The sequence below is a fragment of the Myotis davidii genome, unplaced genomic scaffold (assembly GCF_000327345.1).
Source record: "Myotis davidii unplaced genomic scaffold, ASM32734v1 scaffold649, whole genome shotgun sequence".
Classification (NCBI taxonomy): domain Eukaryota; kingdom Metazoa; phylum Chordata; class Mammalia; order Chiroptera; family Vespertilionidae; genus Myotis; species Myotis davidii.
Genome location: NW_006299392.1, coordinates 27,091 through 42,901, shown reverse-complemented (window position 1 = coordinate 42,901; position 15,811 = coordinate 27,091). Strand labels below are relative to the sequence as shown.

General features: G+C 35.8%; 1 protein-coding gene across 1 annotated transcript in view; it reads right to left on the bottom strand.

Moving 5' to 3' along the window:
- LOC102758323 (SH3 domain-binding glutamic acid-rich-like protein) overlaps nt 1–14,859 on the bottom strand; it is a 31,007-nt gene extending 16,148 nt beyond the window's left edge. The window contains exons 1-3 of the mRNA XM_006774962.2: nt 14,764–14,859; nt 10,259–10,444; nt 5,855–5,935 (exon numbers count right to left, since the gene is read on the bottom strand). Coding sequence (XP_006775025.1) covers nt 5,855–5,935; nt 10,259–10,444; nt 14,764–14,859 — 363 coding nt within the window. The remainder of the gene's footprint in view (nt 1–5,854; nt 5,936–10,258; nt 10,445–14,763) is intronic.
- Between the last annotated feature and the right edge of the window lie 952 nt (nt 14,860–15,811).

Below are 15,811 nucleotides of genomic sequence, written 5' to 3'. Positions count from 1 at the left end.
CTATTGGTTAATAAAAATGCTATGGATTTTTGAGTGTTAATTTTGTATCCTGCTGTTTCCAAATTCATTTATTAAATCTAGTCATTTTTTGATGGAGTCTTTAGGGTGTTCTATGTACAATATCATGTAATCTGTGAATAATGACAGTTTTACTTCCTTTCCAATTTGGATGTCTTTTATTTTTTCTCCTTGCCTAATTGTTGTGGCTAGTACTTCCAGTAGGATGTTTAGTAAGAGTGATGAAAGCAGATATCCCTGTCTTGTTTCTGTTCTTACGGGAAATGGTTTTAGTTTTTGCCCATTAAATATGGTGTTGGCTATAGGTTTTTCAAATGCGGCTTTTATTATGTTTAGGTATGATCCCTCCATTCCCACTTTGCTGAGTGTATTTATTAAAAATGAGTGTTGTATTTTATCAAATGCTTTTTCTGCATCAATTGATATGAACATGTGATTTTCGTCTTGCAATTTCTTTATGTGAGGTATCACATCTATTGATTTTCAAATATTGCACCAGCCTTGCATCCCTGGAATCAATCCTACTTGGTCATGGTGTATTATCTTTTTAAAATATTGCTGGATCTGATTTGGAAATATTTTGTTGAGGATTTTAGCACCTATGTTCATTAGGGATATTGGCTGGTATTTTCTTTCTTTGTAGTATCTTTATCTGGTTTTAGAATTAGGTTTATGTTGGCCTCATGAAAAGAGCTAGGAAGTGTTTCATTCTCTTGGATTCTTTTTGAATAGTTTGACTAGGTAGGCTAGATTTGCTTTAAATATTTGGTAAAACATCCCAGTGAAGGCATCCATGCCAGGGCTTTTGTTTGCTGGGAGGTTTTTGATTACTGCTTCAATTTCATCAGTAGTTATAATCCTATTCAAGTTTTCTCATTCTTCCTGGTTGCATTTTGGAATGTTGTATTTTTCTAAGTATTTTTCCATTTTTCCAGGTTGTCCAGTTTGTTGGCATATTGTTTATCATTGTTCATAATATTCTCTTACAATACTTCGTATTTCTGTGGTATCAATTGTAACTTCACCTTTTCATTTCTGATTTTATATATTTGGTTCCTCTATCTTTGTTTCTTTTGATACTGGCTAAAGGTTCATCAATCTCATTTATCCTTTCAAAGAATCAGGTCTTGTTTCCATTGATATACATATATTTTTTTAGTATATATGTCATTTATTTCCACTCAGATATTTATTATTTCCTTTCTTATCCTTAATCTGGGCTTTTCTTTTGTTCCCTTTTTAATTCTTTAGATTGTAGGGTTAGATAGTGTGGGGAAGTATGGGACTTTTTAGCACCTATGTTCATTAGGGATATTGGCTGGTATTTTCTTTCTTTGTAGTATCTTTATCTGGTTTTAGAATTAGGTTTATGTTGGCCTCATGAAAAGAGCTAGGAAGTGTTTCATTCTCTTGGATTCTTTTTGAATAGTTTGACTAGGTAGATGCTAGTTTTGCTTTAAATATTTGGTAAAACATCCCAGTGAAGGCATCCATGCCAGGGCTTTTGTTTGCTGGGAGGTTTTTGATTACTGCTTCAATTTCATCAGTAGTTATAATCCTATTCAAGTTTTCTCATTCTTCCTGGTTGTGCCCAGAGCTGGGAAAAACAGACTGTGTATAAAGATAAAAATAAATCAATCCAAATGTGATATTTATGAATATGGACTGTTTGTGAGAAAAATATACTTTAGACGGAGTAATATATATCCGATAGATGATAGGATTATTTTGTATTATAGAATGTATTTACATGCAAATCTGAACCCACGTTTTGAATTAAGGTTTCTATTTTTAACATCTATTGTTCATTCCAGAGTGATGATCGCTCTTCCTGGCTAATCCCCTCACAAATCCTGAAGCTTTTAACTACCTGCTCAAATGCATCAGGAAAGTGATTCCAATGTGGAATCATCTCTCTTCCTGCCCAGTTTGGTTTAATTTTACTCAACATTACCCTTATCTCCTGTGGGGGAGCATAGGACTTGGTTGGAAAGTCTGTAAGGAGGATTATCTGAAAGGTCAGAGGCCTCTAGGGGATTCTTGTCAAAGGCAGCAGATCCTGCCTTGACTTTTCCAAACAAGTCTGAGCCCCTGGGTGTTTTGCTGGAATCTTTATGTTTAGACTTCAAAACATCCTTGTTTTAAAGACACTACAGATACATGTGTTTTCTCAAGGATACTTACCTTGCTAATAGTATCTAGAGGTTAATTTTAGTTCAAGCTGTTGCTATAATAAAAGCCTAAGGAGGCAGATGAATGGGGCTGTCTGTTTCCTTTAGCCAGTCTCTTAGCCGTCTTTTTCACAGAAACATGTGTCAGAGTAATCATTCATCCGTCACTTAGGGTCTGCTGGTCAGCCCCGGCAAGATAGTTTATTAGAAATTTTTCTTGTTTCTTGAGGTAATCCTGTAGTGATATGAACTTCCCTTTCAGGACTGCTTTCACTGTGTCCCATAGATTTTGAGTTGTTGTGTGTTCATTTTCATTTGTTACCACGAAGATTTGATTTCTTCCTTGATCTCATTGATAAACCCTTCATTGTTTAATAACATGCTATATAGCCTCCATGTGTTTGAATGTTTTGGGGGTGTTTTTATTGTAGTTGACCTCTAGTTTCATGCCATTGTGATCAAAGAAGATGTTTGTTATTTAAATCCTCTTGAATTTTTAGAAACTTTGTGTCCTAACATGTGGCCTATATATAAGAATGCCCCATGTTCACTTGAGAAGAATGTATATTCTGCAGCTCTGAGGTGAAATGTTCTGTAAATTTCAATTAAATCCATTTAATCAAATGTGTATTTTATGTTTACTGTTTCCTTTTTTATTTTTTGTCTAGAACAGCAGTTCTCAACCTGTGGGTCACGAATCCTTTAGCAGAGCCGTGGTCGGCAAACTGTTGCTCGCGAGCCATATGCGGCTCTTTGGCCCCTTGAGTGTGGCTCTTCCTAAGCCTTAGAAGTACCCTAATTAAGTTAATAACAATGTACATACCTATATAGTTTAAGTTTAAAAAATTTGGCTCTCAAAACAAATTTCAATCGTTGTACTATTGATATTTGCCTCTGTTGACTAATGAGTTTGCCGACCACTGGAGAAGATCTATCCAATGATGTCAGTGGGTGTTAAAGACCCTACTATGATTGTATTGCTGATGATATCTCCCTTAATATCCTCCAGAAATATTTTTATATATTTGGGTGCTCCTATATTAGATGCATATACGTTTACTAGAGTTATATCCTCTTGTTATATTGTTCCTTTTAGTATTATTAAGTGTCCTTCCTTATTTCTTGCTATGGCTTTCACTTTAAAGTATATTTTGTCAGAAATGAATATTGCTACCCAGCTTTTTTTTCTATTTCCTTTCACATGGAAAAAAAATTTCCATCCCTTTACTGTCGTCCTGTAAGTGAATTTTTTGTTCTGAGGTTGGTCTCTTATAGACAGCATATATATGGGTCATGTTTTCTTATCCATTCAACTACCCTATGTCTTTTGATTAGAGCATTTAGGCCATTTACATTTAAAGTTATGATTGGTGGGTACTTATTTCTTGTCATTTTTATTCTCTTTGCATGTGTTCTCTCTCTCTCTCTCTCTCTCTCTCTCTCTCTCTCTCTCTCTCTCTCTCTCTCTCTCTCTCTCTCTCTCCTTCTTACAATAGTACTTAAGCATTTCTTGCAGTACTAGATTGGTGGTAATAAACTCCTTTTGCCATTTTTTTTGTCTGCAAAGCATTTTATTTCACATTCAATTTCGAATGATACACTTGTTCGATAGAGTAGTTTTGGATTCAGTCCCTTCATTTTCATTCCTGTGTATACTTCATGCCACTCCCTTCTGGCCTGAAGTGTTTACATTGAGAAATCAGCTGAGAGTCTAATGGAGGCTCCCTTGTAGGTAACTTTCTGTCTCTCTTGCATCCTTTAAGATTCTTTCTTTGTTTCTAATGTTTGCTCTTTTAATTATGATGTGTCTTTGTGTGGGTTTTTGGGGGCGGTTCATCTTGATTGAGACTCTTTGTTCCCTGGACTTGTGTGACTTTTCCTTCACCAGGTTAGGGAAGTAAGTTTTATGTCATTTTTTCTTCAAACAGGTTCTATATTCCTCACTCAGATTCTTTCCCTTTTGGTACCCCCATGTTGTTACATTTCATGTTGTCCCAAAGCTCCCTTAAACTTCCCTGGTGTTTTTTTCCCAATTGCTACTCCAAATAGGTGGTTTTCTACTTTGTTTTCTAATTTGTTGATCCAGTCCTCAGCTTCTAATCTACTGTTGATTTCTTCCAGGGTATTCTTTATTGTAGTTATTTCATTTATGTCATTTTTCATTTCTGTTTGATTCTTATTCATGGTTTCAGCCTTCTTTTTATGCTGATGTAGTTCTCATTAAGTATTTTATAGTTACCATTAAGTTCCTTGTAGTTCTCACTAAGTTGTTTGAACACCCTTATAGCCATTACTTTGAATTATTTATCTGAACAATTGCTTTCCTCCATTTCATTTAGTTCATTTTCTGTAAATTCTCCTTTTATTTCATTTGGAGGTTGTTTTTTATCTCCCCATTTTAGCAGTCCTGGGGTCCGGGGTGTTGGGTGAGGCCAGCCAGGTCAAGAAGGCAGGTTCGTGTGCCTGAGAGTGTCAGGTCTCAGCTATGGGGCCAGTGCCAAGGTGGCCAGGCTGGTTGTCCAGGATTTCCTTGCCAGGCACAATGATTTTTGATGGCAGGTTCATGTATCTTGGTATGTTTTGTCATGGTGGCAGGTCCAGGAGCACCACTTCAAGTCACTAAGGCCTGTTGTCCAGGGGTTCCAGGTCGGGCGTGCCAGAATGGGGAAACAAGTCTGTGCATCCAGGCTGGCTGCATGTCAAGTTGGTGAAGCAGGCCACATGCACTGCATATTAAGGAGTGGGTGTAGGCCATGCATACCATTCCTCAAGATGTGGGGGTGGGTAGGGCACTCCAATCATCAAGGGGGCTGGGCAACCAAGTTCATCTCTAGTCAAGGGCTAGACACTCACCTCCTTTATGGGGCAGGGAGGGCAGGGCCCTCTGCTGATGAAGGGGGTGGGTCTGGTTGGACTTCTTGCTCCTCAAGGCCTCCTGGTGGGCAGGGCACTCCTATTTTCAAGGGGGTGGGGTGGCCAGGTGTGCCCTATTTACCTATTTTTACTTTACTTTTTAATCCTCACCCTGCATTGACTTCTCCTTCCCACTGGACCTGACAAAGGTATATTTAAAGTCCAGAGTTCTGAGACATTTCATTATGTAGGCAATTTAATTTTTGATTCTTTTCTTTATATGGTCTTCATGGGAATACTGCCACTTGAAATATTAATTTTTTGTTGGCAGAGGAAAAGCTCCAAATTTAGCCAGCAATTTTGTGACCAGTTTTGAAACTCAAATGTCCTCAGTTAATTTGAATGGATGACTCTAACATTTGCCTCACACAAAGACGATAGATGCTGCCAAGAAGATTACTATGAACTAAGACACTTTATGTCGATGTAGAACCATGAATGGCAGCTAGAATAATGGAGTCTTTAAATGCTTACCACTTATTTGCAAATGGGTTAATGAGAAATTTGCTGCCTTGATAAGATTGGTGAAGAAGCCACTCTACTTACTTCTTACTCACATACTAGTACGTATATATTTGATTATGCACATCTGACTACCCTACTAGGAATTAAGTGCATGCAGAGCAGGAACATTTCCTTTCAGTTATGTTGCCTGGTCTCTGGCTTAATCTGAGTACTTAATAAAGGTAGAAATCTTACAATTAAAATATCTCAGCAGCAATAAAGTGGCCTATAAAACAGGAAAATCATACCTTTGAACCTGGTGGGGCTGTCAAGCCTAAAAAGGCATACACTGCATTATTTTCTCTGGCTTCAAAGAAGGCATCATAGTCCTCGGTGGAAAAAAAAAAGGGAAGAAGAATTAGCAATATGCAACCAAACAATAAATAAATAAAAAGGAAGAAAAAGAGGACATTTATTTAAAATAGCTTGACTAGTCAACCTCCATGGTAGCAGCAGGCTAACTAACTTCCATAATGCTAGAATTATGGAAAAGATAATAAAGAGGCAAGGCTTATTAGATCTCATTTAATGTATATAGAAGATACGCTGTTCTGTTGGGCAAAAACTGCAAAATGGCTTATTCCGCATCACACAGAAATCTGTCTTTGGGCAAGCAGCTTTCTCTACAGCCCAAAGGAGTTTACCAGTAAGAGGTTATTTATTCTGGCATGAATTTTTTGTTCCAGTTTCCCATTATTTTTGTTCTATTATTTATTAGGTAGAGGTGTCCTCAGAGCCTATGGTAGACCATATATTTGCTAGATATGCCCAGGGCCATAAGAATATCAAATTTGTGCTATCTTTGGAGGAAGTGAATATGATTTTCATGAAATATAACCAGAAGAGCAAATAAGCTACTAAAAGGTTCCTATCTGGTGAGCCAAGCAAGTGTCATGTGACTGAATTTGGTTGGACTTTCTTTATACTGTCATCCTCTAAGCCACCAAATATTTTCCAAAAATAACAAGTAAAATACCCTAAATTTGACTATAGAGTTACTAACACACATATTTTGGAAACAGAGCCACTATCTATACGTGGCCTTAGTTTGTTTGATTTAAAATAGAGATAAGCTTAGCATTTAACTGATATAATTAACACTCAATATGCTGGATTCTCTAGAGATTGCCTCACTAACAGATCACAGTGTTATACGGTTCTTTTCTAGCATGTATAGTTCTTGGTATCTGAAGAATCTGGAGGTATAAAGTTGAGAGCCTCTCAAGCCATTGGTGACCCTAAATTTGAGCCCCACCCCATGATACATCAGAATTTCTCCCTTATTTAGGGATTATAGTCAGAATTGTTTAGAGCCCCTAGTGTCTCCACAAAGATTGACTCAAATCATCTTTTTGTGTACCCTAGATGTTGACAAAGGAATAAACCCTAAATAACAGGCATATATGAGCCTCCTATACTCTTTGAGTTTACTATTCAAAAGTGAAACTAACTGGATCTTGATACTAGTTCCATACTGAGACACATGATCTATAAGCTACTCAAGGTAAACAAACAATATAGATCATATCTATACTTAATCACTTTGAAATAACCTCAAAATGCTAGTTAAAAGAATCTAACAAGAGATATTTCTTACTAACATCAAAGCAACAAAAACCTTTATCATTCTTTAAAATTATGGGAAAGAAAGCAGGTCTTCAGCTTTATTGAAATCTGATAAAAATGCTATGTAGGGGACTCTTTTGTTTTAGTATCAAAGTATATTATGATTTTTTGGCCTTGGACTTAGCAAACACAAACAGATTTGTAACTCTGAAAGAAAAGAACACTGATTTCTCAATTAAGCCAGATTAAAGAATTTAGTCAGCAAATATATATTGAGCACCTACTATATTCCAATCACTATTCTTGGTGCTAAGAATATAAGAGTAAACAAAACAGACTGTGACTGTCTGCTTCTTATATAGGAATTCTCTTGAGAAAAAATAAAGATAATTTATTTACATCTCTGAGATTCCAATAACATTAATACAGAATGTATTATACCATATGTTGGTATAATATTATTTATTATTTCATGGAAATATGTTTTAGTTATCCATATAGAAGCACAGCTCTTTCAGAGCAAAGCTTACTTTATAAATTTTGTATCTTTTATATCAGAGTCTCATGTATATAAATAGGGTAGTTCTTTCAGTCACATTCCAGTCTGGAAATAAGAACCTAAGCTACCATAGTTAAGTGTTTCTCAACAGGAAGTAATTTTTCCCACAGAGACATCTGGCAAAGTCTGGAGATATGTTTTCACAAATGTAAGGGTGCTACTGGAATTCAAGGCTAGAAGCCTGGGTTGCTGCTAAACATTTTACAATGTGCAGAGCAGTTGCTCACAACAAAGAATTGTCCAACCCATAATGTCAGTAGTGCCAAGATTGAGAAACCTTGAGATAGTTAAAACAGGCAATTTAATATGAAGAACTACTTAGAAAAGATAAAAAATCTAAAAGGCAAACACATGATGGTGAGACAACCCAGAGATTAGCAAACAACAGGAAACTGCTACCAAATCTAAGGCAAAAGGAAAGAATAAAGAAGGTGATATTACAGGACCCAGGAGCTGGGGTACCTGGTAGAGATGGTACCATAAAGGAGATTCAGTCACTGTCATGCATCATCCTGATAGAAAGTAGGAGGATACTTTGGTTTTTCCTCTCCTCCTGCCCTCCATTCTTCAAACTAGTACCTCTTATTATCAGCCAAACCTAATAGGCAGCTGGTTGGCAATGTAGATTAGAAAATTTAACTTGCTGTGGTCAGACCCACCATATAATGGAGCAAGAAAAGAATGAAGATGGAAACTTTGAATAAATAAGAAAATGAATAATGCAGTGATTTAATAGAAAGTATAAGAGCTTCAGAGTAAGGCATATCTAGATTTAAATCCTAGCTTCATCACTTATTGTGTAATTTAGGAAGTCAGTTTAACACTTCTAGGCCTCAATTTCTTCATCTATAGAATAAGAACAATTACCTATGTCAGGGGATTAGTATGAGAACTGACGGATATAATTCACACAAAACATGTAGCACAATAGATGACATGCAATATTTTTTGTATGAAAGGTTGCTATATACTCTTCTAAGTGTCTGTATAGGGACAAATCTTCATTCTTATTGTTTTTAAACTCCTAACTCAGTGCCTGGCACCCAGGAAGTACTCACTAGAAGTTGGATTCCTTTCCCACTAAGAAATGTTTATGCATTTGGTTGAGTCTCACCCTCTTGCCCCTTCCTTTCCATCTTCCCATTTCTCAGTGATTCTTGCCCTATTTCCATAACATACCCCATTCCCTTGCAGTGTGGCTTCGCAAGGAGAAATAAACCAGGTAAATGTGGTTTCTCAGATGTTACCCTTATAACCCAAAATGTGTTTGTTTTCAAAAGTCAAACAAATTGAAATGTCCGTTTTTAAAAGGAGAGGTTAAGATAATATATGCTGCTTTAGATTGGACTGTATGACCCCTGAGGTCTCTTTCAACCACTCTAATTCACCAATTTTCAGAAATTTCAAATATAGAGGAAGTGAGATTTCAATATCTAAATGGATAGCATACTTGCCTTTTCCTTATCCATAGTTTGGCTATGTTTGCAGCAACAGATGAAATTTTTAGGCCCCCCTCCTCAGAAGTGACTAAAGACAAACACTTCTGTGCCAACAAACTCAAGTTTGTCACACCCATCCCTTATATGATTTGAATTGGTCCATGAAAAGATCGCCACCAAAAAGTGTCTGTTTCACTCCTGTATAAACCTATGGGCCAGAAGATATGGATTGCTGGCTCTAAAAAGATCTGTTCCTCAGTAATGCTGATTCTGAGGATATAGCAATGCAAACAGTTCTCTATTAGAAATTCTTATGGCCCTTACTTATGCTTTCTCTACCATGACTTCATAACTATTCTCTGATTGTTTTAGGCATGTATGATTCTTCCCACACCCCACTCCTAATCAGCTCCTTAAGAGAAGAGGCTGTGTCTTATTTAGATTTCTACTTGCCATTGCGCTGCCTAGAATAGCCATAAACTACAAATTGTACTTGAATATACAATTAATAAAGTATTAAGGAAAATGCTCCACGGTTTAAATGAAGACTAAACAAGACAGCATATTTGAAAGCACCAGTCACAAAGCAAAGAAAAAGAAAAAGAAAAAAGAAAAATATTTTCTCTCATTTCTTACATTAGTTCAAAGAGCTGAATTAAAACTTTAACAAAATTCATTAATGATACCAAAATAAAAGTATTTACTAGTTTTAAGCAGTTAATAAGACATTCCTCTTTTTTTTTTAACTAATGTTAATCTAAATAAGTCAAATGGCTGACCTCTTTTCAGAGACTCCTTCATGGACGTACCGGAAACATTAATACAATTGTTCTGGTTGGAATTGAGATCAAGAAATGTAAAGTTATATGTTCAAAATCTGTATTTCTACATTTATAGGTAATTTTGATGGATCACTCATTTACCTCCTAGTCATCGGCAAAATACCTGAGCTGCCTATGATGGATGCAAAGAATGAACAAGAGAAATGATTGTATGCATATGTAGGCAAGAAAGTGAAATGGATAGGATGGATTTGAGCAAATCCATCTGAAAAAAACACACACCAAGTATTTAAATTGATTCCTTACCCCACGGTACTGGCTTTCATTGAAAATTTGAGGTGGTAGGGGGTACCCTGTAGCTGGTCGACTGTTTTCAGGTACATTTTCTCTCATCCACTTCCGATTTTCTTCATTGGCAGCAATATCTTTTTCTTCAAATCCTATTTTGTTAGCTTCTAAAAAACCAAGCACATCTTGCTGTTTCTTCTTAATCTAGGACCCAAAGGACAATAAACTATATTACTGAACAAAAAGCTTCTATTATTTTCAAATTCAACAAAAGTCAGTGACTGTGAACTAGCATAAATGAACTCAGACATGGATCAAGATTTGTGGTTTCACAGAAGATACATGGTTTTCCCGCTTTATTATTTTGTTAACAATGTCTCACAAATGGATTGAAGAGCTTTCAGATGACATATCCTTTTATCAACCTGAATTTTTCTTTTTCTAGAAAATTTCCCACATCTAGTGAGCAAAAGTAAGGCTAGATGATGCATATCAATAACCTAAAATGCAGTTAATGCAAAAGTGTGAGTGGTAGGAAGCTTTGTTTTCTGGTTATCTACAAGCCTTTCTTAATTTCAGCCCCTGTTGAGAATCTTCACAAACAATCCAAGTCTACTACCTATCTTAATAAGCATCATGTAATGAACAGAAATAAATATTTCCTTGAGAATGTTACAAACCTCAGAGTCATTCTATGCTTCAATGTTCATTATTTACAACAGAAACTGAATGAGAAGATATGACCTAAGTCTCCTTGTATACTAAGTCTGGAATATACTTGTACCACTCATTAGTCATTAACATGTGTTGCTAAGGGGTCTTTCATGTGTATCTGTGATACTTCTTCAGCTAGGTTAACAGGTAGAGATAATATAATTATTTTGCCTCCTAATCATACCTAAAAGAAAGTTTTAAGATAGTAAAATGAATACTATTTAGTTAGGCTTCTCCTCTAATATGCATTTATTTTAGAATGTTAATTCACACTTCTATGGTAATTTGTCCAAACTTAAAACTCTTACTTAACATTTCGGAGGTGCAGAGCATAATAATAATAAAAAAAAATATTCATGGAGTCACAGCAAAAAGAAACATGGAGTAGAATAATCAGAAAAAATAAAATCAAAACAAGCAGTCTTCCCAATGGAAATAAAAATACAAAATAATAAAGCTTCCATACAGTCAAGTCCTCTATGGATTTACACCCCCTTCCACACACACACACATGCATACACAGAGATTTGTATTTTTGTCCTTCTAACTTGCTTGTGTGTAAGTAATTTTCTCTCTCATCACATAACTCCAGAGAAAAAAATTCCCAATTTCTCCGAATAAGAACTGAAATTTCCATAGGCTATTTAGATCAGAGTATAGAATGCCCTTCTTTAAAGACCAGTAATTTTTCTAACAGGAATCATATTTCCTTATTAGCTTATAAAATCAAACTTTCAGTCCTAAATATAACATATACTCCCTTTTTAATTTTTATAAAAATCAATGTAAAAGTCAAATAATCAGGAGTGAATGCCTAATGGACTAGACCAGTGATTTTCACATGGTGTGCCACAAGAATTTTTAAAACATGGAATACCTGACTATTTAGTCAGGGGCCCTGACCTTTTTTCCCTTAGATTGTCAGATTAAAAAAAATGACAACAGCCAACACAATTGCCATCTGGAGTTAATGAATCAAAATTACACCCATTTTTGTCAGATTGGCAAAAAAAAGAATATATATTTTGGTGTGCCAGATAATTTTAGTAATAAGTATATGTGTGTCCTGAGATGAAATGTTGAAAATTTCTGGACCAGAAGCTTCATAGAAGGTTCAGTTAAATCAGTGGTTTTTAATCTCCATGTTGCAACAGGAAGTGTTCAGTTAGTATAAATTTTGTCAAGTAATTTATCTACTGTTTGCATATTTACAAATTTAAGTAGGTATAAAGATGCCCCTAAATATGGTACTTTGAGTCACTTGCCATTTGCAACAGTTGGTTTTAAATTAATGAAGAGGTAACATTTAGCTAACATGCTAAAAATTATACATGGCCCTGGGTTAAAGTCATCTGTCATGTTTGTGTGAGAAAAAGGGCAGAAGACCTTTAAGATAAATTACTCTGAAGCCTTCTTACTTTAGTGAATGCTTACTATATTGAGAGCAGTGTTCTCTCTGCTGAGTTAAGATGGTGGCCAGGCTTGTTATCACTGGGCATTGTAGTATAACTTCACGGATATCTTTACCCTCCAGCCATCATCTCTGGACCACAAATATTTATCCCATGCTCTGGAACTACCTGACAATAAGTACACATACTTCCTATAATGCTCTACACCTCCATAAGGCTGAAAAGAATGGACCATAGTAACACTTTTTAGTAGGTTCTGTCTTGTCAAATGTGAAAAATTGTTCAGTTTTGAATCTTTGGGGAATGTTAAAAAAATATCTCCTAACTTGATGATATCTGTAAGTCCAAAATTTCAAATAGCAAGTTTATTTCTAACAAAGGATATTTTATATCTAAAGAGTTATTGCTTTTGTTATACACCTACAAGCACATGTTCACTACAACATATCTTGATAAAGGGGCTTCAGGTGGTGCTAATTTCCTAATTTCCCAATGGGACTTAAAATAAAGGGACACAGTAAATATAGGTGACTGAAAATCATAAAATGCATGAAAAATTAGGAATGGGTATCACAAGGGTTTACTAAGGAATACAACTCACATTTCCTACAGGAAAAAAAAAATAATTTGCACTACCAAGTAGACAATGGCACTGTCCAGAAATTTAAATCAATCTTCTTCAAAGAGCAAATCATACCCTTCACCTCCACTCAATGAATGCCCAGTATTTCTTCTCACATGTCCGGGTTTGAAATTCAAGGTATCCTTCCTTCCAAAGATACAGAGCAGGGCTACTGAGGAATGTTACCTAGAGGGAAGTTACTTTCCAGCTAGCCTCAATAAGCTTTTTGTCTGTCATGACAAGGGTAAAATAAATTTCTTTTAAATGAAGGAAACTGACAAGGTATCTGTATGTGCTTTAAAATGGTCCAGTGCAAATATTCAACTTTCAATGGATTACTGAAACTTTAATAACCATGCTTCAATTGGGAAAACAAGTAATTTTCATAGAGTGCCAATCTAGCATAAAACATTTAATAAATGTGAGGTTTTATCTTGTTTTTTGTTTTTTTAAATTTCTTCCCCTTTATTGATTAAGGTATTACAAATGTGTCCTTATCCCCCATTGCCCCCCACCCCCAACCCTGCCCTCACCCTCACCCCCTGCTATCTGAGTCCATTGGTTATGCTTATATGCATGCATACAAGTCCTTTGGTTGATCTCTCCCCCTTACCCCCACCCTCCCCTACCTTCCCTCTGAGGTTTGAGCATCTGATCAATAATTCACTGTCTCTGGATCTGTTTTTGTTCATCAGTTTATGTTGTTCACTATATTCCACAAATGAGTGAGATCACGTGATATTTATCTTTCTCTGACTGACTTATTCCGCTTAGCATAATGCTCTCCAGGTCCATCCATGCTGTTGCAAAAGTCCTTTGGTTGATCTCTTACCCCCTTACCTCTCGCCCACTGATAGGCACTTAGGCTGTTTCCAGATCATAGCTATGGGATTGTTTTTATTTTTTTTATTTTCTCTTTCAGAGAGTTCATTATTGGTGTATAAAAATGCTATCAATTTCTGGATGTTGATTTTGTATCTTGCTACCTTGCTGAATTCATTTATTATGTATAGAAGTTTACTGGTAGAGTTTTTAGGTTTTTTTATGTACAATATTATGTGATCTGCAAATAATGACAGATTTACTTCCTCCTTTCCAATTTGGATGCCTTTTGTCTCTTTTACTTGTCTGGTTGCTATGGTAAGGAATTCCAGCACTATGTAGAGTAAGAGTGGTGAAAGTGGACATCCTTGTCTTGTTCTTGTTCTTAAGGGAAACATTTTTAGTTGTTGTCCATGGAGTATTATCTTAGCTGTAACTTTGTCATATATGGCCTTTATTATGTTGAGGTATGATCTCTCTATTCTCACTTTCCTGAGAGATTTTATTAAAAAGGGTGATGGATTTTGTCTAATGCTTTTTCTACATTAATTGATATGATGTAATTTTTATCTTTCATTTTGTTTATGTGATGTATCACTTTTATTGATTTGCAATTATTGTACCAGCCTTGCATCACCAGAATAAATCCCACTTGATTATGGTGGATGATCTTTTTAATATATTACTAGATCAAATTTGCTAATATTTTGTTGAGGATTTTAGCATCTGTGTTCATCTGGGATATTGGACTATAATTCCTTTCTTTGTAGTGTCTTTATCTGGTTTTGGAATTAGGATGATGCCGGCTTCATTAAAATAGCTTGGAAATGTTCCTTCCTCTTGAATTTTTTGGGATAGTTTGAGGAGGGTAGATGTTAGTTCTTCTTTCAATGTTTGGTAAAATTCTTCTATAAATCCATCTGTTGCAAGACATTTTGCTAGGAGTTTTTTACTGCTTCAATTTTATCAGTTGTTATTGGTCTACTCAGGATATCTGATTCTTCCTGATTGAGTTTTGGAAGATTGTACATTTTGGGGAATTTGTCCATTTTGCCCAGTTTGCCCAGTTTATTGGCATATAGTTGTTTATAGTATTTGCTTACAATCCTTTGTATTTCTATGGTGTCTGTTGTTATAGCACCTCTTTCATTTTTCAATTTATTTATTTTGGTGCTCTCTCTTTGTTTCTTGATGAGACTGACTAGGGGTTCATCAATCTTGTTTTTCTTTTCAAAGAACCAGCTCTTGGATTCATTTATCTTTTGTACTGTTTTATTAGTCTCTACTAGAGGCCTGGAGACCTGGTGCCGCCCACTGGCCAGCCCCACCCCCTGGTCACCACGACCAGTCGCCTCCCGCTGCATTGAGCATCTGCCCCCGGTGGTCAGTGCGCATCATAGCGACCGGTCATTCCGCTGGTCACTCTGCTGTTCTGTAGATTTCTATATTAGGGTTTTATTATATAGGATGTCATTTATTTCTGCTCTGATTTTTTTATTTTTATTTTCTCTTATTTCTGCTCTGATTTTTATTATTTCCTCCCTTCTACTTCTTCTGGGCTTTTCTTGCTCTTCTCTTTGTAATTCATTTAGTTGTGAGGCTAGAATAGTTTATTAGTGCTTTCTCTTGTTTCTTGAGTTAGGCCCTGTAATACTATCAACTTCCCTCTCAGCAGTGCTTTCGCCTTGTCCCATAGGTTTTGGGGTTTTGTGTGTTCATTTTTACTTGTTTCTAGGAAGCTTTTAATTTCTTGATTTATCTAATTAGTAACCCATTCATTTTTTTAATAGCATGCTATTTAGCCTCCATGTTGTTGACTGTTTTTTATTGTATTTGATTTCTAACTTCATGTCATTGTGTTCCAAGAAGATGCTTGGAATTACATAAATCTTCTTGCATTTGTATAGACTTTGTGTCCAAACATGTGGTCTATCTCTGAGAATGTTCCATGTGTTCTCGAGAAGAATGTATATTCTGTTGCTTTGGGATGAAATATTCTAT